The sequence below is a fragment of the Cucumis melo genome, chromosome 4, assembly GCF_025177605.1.
Source record: "Cucumis melo cultivar AY chromosome 4, USDA_Cmelo_AY_1.0, whole genome shotgun sequence".
Taxonomy (NCBI): domain Eukaryota; kingdom Viridiplantae; phylum Streptophyta; class Magnoliopsida; order Cucurbitales; family Cucurbitaceae; genus Cucumis; species Cucumis melo.
In genome coordinates, this window is record NC_066860.1 from 3,723,346 (window position 1) to 3,731,320 (window position 7,975).

Consider the following 7,975-nt stretch of genomic DNA (forward strand, 5'->3'; position numbering starts at 1 on the left):
GGTTTTTATAATAAAATAGTTAATAAATAAATTTTAAAAAATACATAAGGCTCATCCCAATTTGATTCTTAAAGTTTAGACTTTATATCCTAAATTTTCTAAGACAAGCCTAACACAAATGAGAGTTATTTTCTATAAATAATTGTTTAAAATTTAAAATATATAAGCTAAACAAGTATATATATATTAATTTAATAAAAATAAAATGACAAAAGATACTGAGAGAGAAATGTTAAAATGGTTAAGTAAATAAAAATATTAATAATAGATAATAATAAATGAAAGAATAATAATATATATTAATAATATATATATATATATATATATATATATATATATATTTGAAAAGTAAAATATAATATTAATTAGTCCAAATCTAGTGGGGGAGAATCTTACTATACGAGAATGAAGGACCAAACCATGACGAGCAAATTTCTATTTTTCTGTTTTAAAAGAAACAAAAAAAAGTATTATTATTATTGATATAAATTGATTACTTTTAAGATTGAGGAGAAGATAGTAAATTACATAACGGGAATTAAAAATACGTAACAAGGTACTGGGTTACGGAATAAAATTGGGCATTAAAAACGGGAGGAGGTATTTTGGGCTTTTGGTAATTTCCAGTTTTCTTAACGAAAACCTGGAAGCCTACAATCGCTTTTCTGAGCAAGCCGCTCAGGAACGGAGAGGAGAAGCCCGCCGGTTTCGATTTTAAGGGGAGAGATCCATTGATCTCCGTCGAAATTATGCATTCGAAACCCTAATTTTTTTTTGGTAGTATCCTTTTTCTATTGGTAGTAAGGAATATATTTTTGATATTTAATTGATTTGCCAACTGATCATCTAGTTTGAGGTTTTCGATTGTTATGTACTGATCAATCTCTCTCTGGAAGGTTTTTTTTTTCTTTCATTTTTTTTGTTTCGTTTCTGAATACTGAGTTACTGAGGTTTGATTGGAATGGGGAAGGCTACCGATTTTTCGTCTAATCATCGTTCGCCAAGTGGAACTAGTTTCACCGGCGATAATACCAACAGCTCTGAGTTCCGGAGGAAGAATCTTCAGTCTCCATGGGCTCAAGTCGTCCGCGGTGAGCCAGAATCGATCTCACCCGTCGATCAGTCCCAGCTATCGTCCTCTTCGTCATCCTTGTCTTCTCTTGCGGTTTCGGCTACAGAAACCCCTGCTCCTGCCTCGCCACCGTCGGATAACTTTACGTCTTCCGAGAACTGCGACACAAATGACGGTAATGCAACGGCTGCGTCGAAGAAACAGGCTTGGAACAAGCCTACGAATGGTGTCGTTGAGGGTGGTTCTGTAATGGGGGCAGACTCTTGGCCTGCTCTTGCGGAATCCGCGAGGGCTTCCAAATTAACAGTTGATTCTCCTCCGAAGGTTACCGTCGAAGTAGCAGTCCCCCCTTCTCAGGTTTGGTGATGTTACAATGTCATGTTTATCTCTTGAAAAACGTTTATGGATGCATATTGAGGAGATTGAGAGGATTCTACAATTGTCTTTCAATGGCGTTGTTTTTTGCTATTCTTTTTCATGATACTGGAACTCTAAATGTTTTTGCATTTATGTTTTATTCTATTGAATATAGAATGGGAGTATGCTATGTTGTGAATTTTGATTTCCCTTATTCTTCACTACTCTTCAGCCGTAGGCCAAAGGTTTCCTCATGGTTCAATGGTTATTCAATTTCAATATGCTTCTGCATGATTTAGTCTATCTTGTGTTTTGTTGTCAGGGACCTATCAACGTACCTCCTCAACGACAAGCTACAAATAATGCCAAATCGAACCCGACTCTGAAGAATCCAGTGGTTCCTCGGCTAAGATCCTCAAGGCGGGGTGGTGGTGGTGGTGGCAGCTCAGTGGGAGGGCCTGCACGAGGTGGCTTTTATCGCCCTCCGCCACCTCCACCACCACCACCTCCTCCTCCCCCTTTTCCTCTATTTCAAGTTCCTCCAAATAGTTATTGTAATATGATACCGGCAATTCCTGATCCTTCTTCAGGAGAACCACCGTTCAGGAGCCTGAACCCTAATTGGGATCCGCGGGCTGTTGCAGGCTTTGTGCCTCAATTAAATTTTGGTACTGATCACCGAAACTTCTTTCCTAGGGGGCATTTAGCTTTCCATCCCCGTGTTGATGGTCACTACCATAACAATCGTGGAGGAAAACGTGGTCAAGACCGTGGAATATATCCTAATGCTCGAGATGCTCATTTCCAGCAGCACAGGCCTCATACTAGAGGATTTATGAGGCCTTTGCCACCTTTCGCTGGTCAGTTTCCTCAGGGTGTTAGGCCTCATGTGAATCCTATGGCTCATCCAGGTGGGTGTCTCTCTAGGGACTAACGATGATAGTGGCTGTATAGCTTCTAAATATGATCTTAATTTTCATCCTTATTTTGATCAGAGTTTGTCTATGTCCCTACATTGCCCTTGGAGGCTTACAGAGGCAGCATGCCTTTCATGCCACGACCAGCAATGAACTATCCTACTGTAGATCCCATTCTGTCTGCATCAATACTTAAGCAGATTGAATATTATTTCAGGTAATATGGTTCGCCATACCAAGGAACCACTTGGTTCTTGGTTGTTTCTTTCTTCATTAGATTACTGAGTATAACTGTGCATTCCTGTCTATGCTATCCGCAGTGATGGTAATTTGGTAAAAGATGATTATTTAAGGTCCCAGATGGACGATCAAGGCTGGGTGCCAATTTCTCTGATAGCTACCTTTCCTATGGTAAGTTCTAATGATAATTCTGCTGTTCTTTATGAGATTAGAGAAAGTTAAATATATAAGATGTAAATTTATTCATTAACAAAATAACTTATTATAAGGGCAAGAGTTTATCTTTGTAATGTATATTTAATATTTAAAGATGTGTATATGGATATTTTTTTGGTTAAGAAACAATGTAAAATGAGATGAAAAGTAGTTGTGATATAAGATCAAGGAAGTTTGTCAATAGGAACCTTAGTTCTTTCTAACTAATCATTTTTATCGTTAATATGTTTAAGTGCTGGTACAGTTGTATAATTTTAGAAGAAATCTCTTTTAGCTATTGTGTGATAATATCAGATGTTGCATGATATTAATTCAGGCTGCTCATAGAAAAACTAGTTTTACTGTGTTGTTTTAATGAATTTCATTTTTATGAATGAAATTGTAGTTAGTCAACAAGATTTTTTTTGTAAGAAATAACTCTTATATCAATATTAATTGAAATGTTAATTAAATTGTAAGCTGATGGTTAAATTTACGAAGCATCTAGATTTGCCAAAATTGTTAATGCTTCAGTCTTAAAAGGCTTCAAGAATTCAAATTAGGGATTGATTAAGATTATTTTTTGAAACGATCTGATTTTAAAGTTACCTGCAAGCAGTGTGGAGCGATTAAGGACAGAATGGTTAATATTTTTCTATATTTTGTTTGAGTTGATCAATTGTTGATCTCTTGACCGAGTGGAGAATGTATAATTGAATTTACCAAACACCCAAGTTAGCCATACATGTTTGAGAATCAATTTTATTGGTTCAAAGACACCAAACCAAGGATAATTTGAACTTTGAAGCCACCTGTCAGGAAAATGTGATTTCAAGGTGATAACCTGCACAGCTTGAAGGAGGTGGTAGTTTTAATTTTTTTTCCTTTTTAGATTATGCTAGAGTGAGATACTTTAAAGTCATTGTGATCATTCCAGTAACTATTTTTGTTCTCCATACTTGTAATTCTCTTTCTAAAGTGTGCTTCTGACTAGAATATGGCTATTGATTTATACCATCAAATTTATGTGTTTATAGATTATACATGCAATCTGTGGTCTTTAATGGGCAAATGATTTCAATATTCAATTAGGGATATGGATTACGTCATGCGATTTCATTTTTTTTTATATATTTAATTTACCTTCTCTACCTTTGTTGTTTCTATTGGTTTTTATTCTTTATCCCTCTATATGAGAAATGAGAGTTCAGCTTCATTGAGTAGTTAAACTTGTTCTTGTCAACAACAAGACAATGTAAAAGAAAGACAACATTTGGTTAGAGTGGTGTGGAAATTTTGGGTTTTTGGTGAAACCAGGGAGCACAAAGAGATGTGCTACTAAAATCTTGTCATTGATTCATCATGGACATATCTTCTCTCTACAATCAATTCTTGAGCATGGCCATACATGCGTTTCTTGTATCTTCAGAAAAAAGGCTTCATTCTAACATTTAGTGTGTTTGTAAATTCGAGGTTTTTTCCTCATCAAGTATGTGTCATACTGGTTGAGACTTGTCTATTCTATAGAAATGATTTCTTATATCGGTAGATGTGATTGTTGTGTCTGCTTAAATTAATTTTGAATGTTTATTTTCATAACCCTACTTTTGTTCTTTAAAAAAAATGACACTGCTTTTGTTATGATGATAATTTTGTCCCCGACTAATTTTTCTTACTGTTCAACTTAAGCAATAGTTCGTTCAAATAAATGACTTGTTATTAGGAAAAAAATTCTAGGCATTTGAGCAATCAGTGGAGTTTTTAAGTCAGAAGAATTGTTTAGTCATATGACCCACTGTGTATGGAGTTTATAACTTATGGAATTAATGGTTTTTAGACTGTGAGTTAAGGAACTTTTTATGCCAAACATGCCCTCAAATGTTTGCTTGATACAGCAGTTCAGTGGACTATTTAGAATGAATTGAAAATACTATTGTGCTTGATTGCTGCATTTATAACTTTGTTTTTGCAGGTCCTGAGTTTGACAAACAATATTCAATGGATCATAGAATCCTTGAGAGCGTCTACTGAAGTGGAAGTTCAGGTTAGTCTCATACACTCTTTGTTCGTTGTCTGATGACTAATCCGATCTTGAAGTCCATTTCCATTTTTTGTTTGTGAACTTGTGTGTATATATATATATGTATCTAGTGTTATAAAAAGCAGCCAATGGGTTGATTTCTTCACTCTACTGGTCTAATTATTCTGCTGAAATCGTTGCAGGATAATAAGATCAGACGGAGAAATGAGTGGAAGAAATGGACAACTAAATCCAATTGGTTTAGAACCGATTTGGTCTCTTCTGCAACAAGTGGATCGAGTCATGATAGTCTAGCAACTTCTTTTCAAAGGGTCAGAGTGGATGAAGGTACGAACCAAAGTATGACCAATGATAATGATCCTCACAACGCCGAGCGTACTACTGAGTTGCAATCTTCCGAGTCAGGTGATTGTTCAAAACTTACTAATGGTGAGGCGAATCAGGATGTTCAGACTGATATCTGATCAATTTTGTTCTCCCAAAGGTTCGAGCACTTGCTTTTTGGGATAATACATGTTCTACTTACAAGAGGGTCTGGCTGCTAACTCTCTCTCTTCCTCCATGTGTCATGCCATTTCTTGTCATGCTCATTTTGGCAGGTCAAAGAGGCTAGTTTTTGGGGATACGAAGAATATTTTATTTATTATTCCAAATATAAAAAGAGGAGAAGTTTAGTTTTGGTATACTTGTAGTTGAAGTACATTCTTAACGTTTCTTATGCTTTATGGATGATTTTAGTGACTGAAGTATATAACATTCATTGAACACTATTCTGAATCATCAATGACCATTTTTTTTAAAAGCAAATGTGCCTTTGAATTTGAATGGTTGCAAATCTTTGCTGATCTTACCTATTATATCAGCGATTTGGATGTAGAATACATTCAAACCCCCTTTCATTATGTTATTTTTTTTATCTGTCTATTTATTCTTGGATGATTCTTACTATTCAGGAAACCTGATTGGTATGAAGTTTTGAATAGCATTGATGACTTTTTTGTTTTCTGTAAGTTTGTCATCTAGTTCACTTCTAGTACGGGTCTGTCTTTTTAACGACGACACTGAGATAGGAATGCATCGTTGCTTTCCATTCCTTTTTGATCTCTGTATTCTTTGGTCTCGTCAAAGCTTCACCTTTATGTAGTCATCCTCAGATGAGAAACAATCACAGAAATGGCTTCTAGTGGTTGTCTTTGTCTTTTCCCCAAATCTTTTATTGGGAGTTCTTTGACCACAAAAAAAGCCATAAAAGTCCTATCCACCTACTCCTCAATCTCACTTTCTCTTGTCCTTCGATTCCTTTATAGTATTTCTGTATTATTATTTCTTCTCTCACCTCTTACATAGGCGTTTTCAGGTGAGACCCTTTTCTTTACATTCAATATTCTTTTTTATTTTTTTTTATTTTTATATAACTATTATTCTAAGCATTTTATACAATAGATTGTTTCTTCTAGTTAACTTATGATTTGAATAATTGGATTGCTTTATGATTTGCATTTTTAGGAGACATGTTAGAGTGGATTTTCTAGGCATATTGGATTTGTGCTTACTGTATTCTCTGACAATGGCGTGAAGGTGAAAAGTACGCGAAGACATTTTGGGACCGATGTAAACCCATTAAGCAGGATTAATAATAATAATTTTTAAAATCTAAACAAACTACGATATTAAATTATTACACATACAGAATTGAAGACTCATATTTTTCTAAAGTTGTGTGCTCGTGTCAGCTCATTTAGGTTATTTGCGATGAATATCAGCAAAAGATACCATTATCATTTTATTGTTCTTAGAAGTATTATTGATTTTGACATCTGTAATTTTATCTCTAATTTTAATTCAAAGTTTAATTCAGATGAGAAGCATATTAATTCAAAGTATTTTGACCATTTCCCAGAGCTCTCAAATCTTATAAATCAAGTCCAGAAAATTAATGGATTATTTGTGTGTACCATTCTTTTATCTTATCTTAGCCAACCATAGGGAGGTTAAATCTGGAACTAAATATTATGGGTAAAATGAAAAGTAGTTTTTGTGTATAATCTAAAGAAAGTCCAATACTGCATAGCACCAAACAAATAATTAATTGGTATGGAACATCATCGTCTCCATTAAATAATTATTATTTATTGCTTGGTCTTCTGAGTCTATTATCCTTTTGAGTGTTTGCAACTCATTTCATTTCATTTGTGGTGATTGTTGGAAATTGAAGGTGGAGAATTAATAATATTACCCTAAATATGAAGTGCTTTTAATGCCTATTAGTGGCGCACCAAAACTATACCACAATAATTCACCATAATTTTGTATAACAATATTTAAGTGAGTTTATATATATTGTTGACTCATTTTCATGGTTATTATTAACAACACGTCCCCATTTTAAATCTTAAACAACGTATACATGACCATAAATACGATAAATATGACTATCGTTAATATAGAAATGTCAGATTTTATTGACAAATTATTAAAATAAAGAATCTTGTAAACAAGTTTTTGGTAGAAAGAACTCGAGTATAAACATAATTATAATGTTTTGTAATGTTTTTTTGGGTTTGTTCAAGTCTCTATCTTGTTGTGTACTTCCTTTATTTATTTGTATATACATATCGTCTTTTTCAACTATTTTAATTATCAACAGCTGCGTATTTGCTTGAGAGTTATTTAATAGTAAAAGAAATAATTTAAAATATGTTTTATATTTTTTTGAACTATTTAAAAGAACCAAAATATTTTCAAAATATAGTAAAATATCATAGTCTATTTATGATGGATCACATAAATCAAAATATACTACTATTGGTATATTTGAAAGTACATGGCCCAAATTGGTATATTCACTCAATTATTTATAATGGTGCAAATCTAAGTTTAAAACGGTACCAAATTGACTTTACTTTTGTAAATCAATATATTCATAAAAATTCGTTTAAATTAAGATATACAACTGTACAACATTATTTAAAATGGTATTCTAATATATCATTGAAATGGTTTTCTTAGATTAAAAATACGACAAAGTAAACTTAGGTAAATGGCATGACTTTTCATTCTTGGAGGTGAGAGGTTTAAATCTCCTTATCCTCAATTCTTGTAGTAAAAAAATATATAAAAAAGAAAAAGAATAAAAAAATCTCAAACAAATAC

At 33.5% G+C, this 7,975-nt stretch overlaps 1 protein-coding gene across 3 annotated transcripts; it reads left to right on the forward strand.

The window, feature by feature from the left end:
• The first annotated feature begins 529 nt into the window (after positions 1-529).
• On the forward strand, positions 530-5,629 carry LOC103503862 (la-related protein 1C-like). Of its 3 annotated transcripts, none has more exons than XM_051083679.1 (7): positions 591-1,429; positions 1,752-2,340; positions 2,425-2,563; positions 2,667-2,757; positions 4,754-4,825; positions 5,005-5,306; positions 5,422-5,629. In XM_051083679.1, exons 1-6 carry the CDS (start codon positions 962-964, stop codon positions 5,284-5,286), a joined length of 1,641 nt encoding a protein of 546 aa, XP_050939636.1. In that variant the 5' UTR covers positions 591-961; the 3' UTR covers positions 5,287-5,306; positions 5,422-5,629. The 3 variants fall into 3 exon arrangements, with proteins under 3 accessions (XP_008466467.2, XP_050939636.1, XP_050939637.1); XM_051083680.1 differs by having other exon boundaries at positions 595-777; positions 971-1,429; positions 5,005-5,629; XM_008468245.3 differs by having other exon boundaries at positions 530-1,429; positions 5,005-5,629.
• Positions 5,630-7,975: the final 2,346 nt, after the last annotated feature.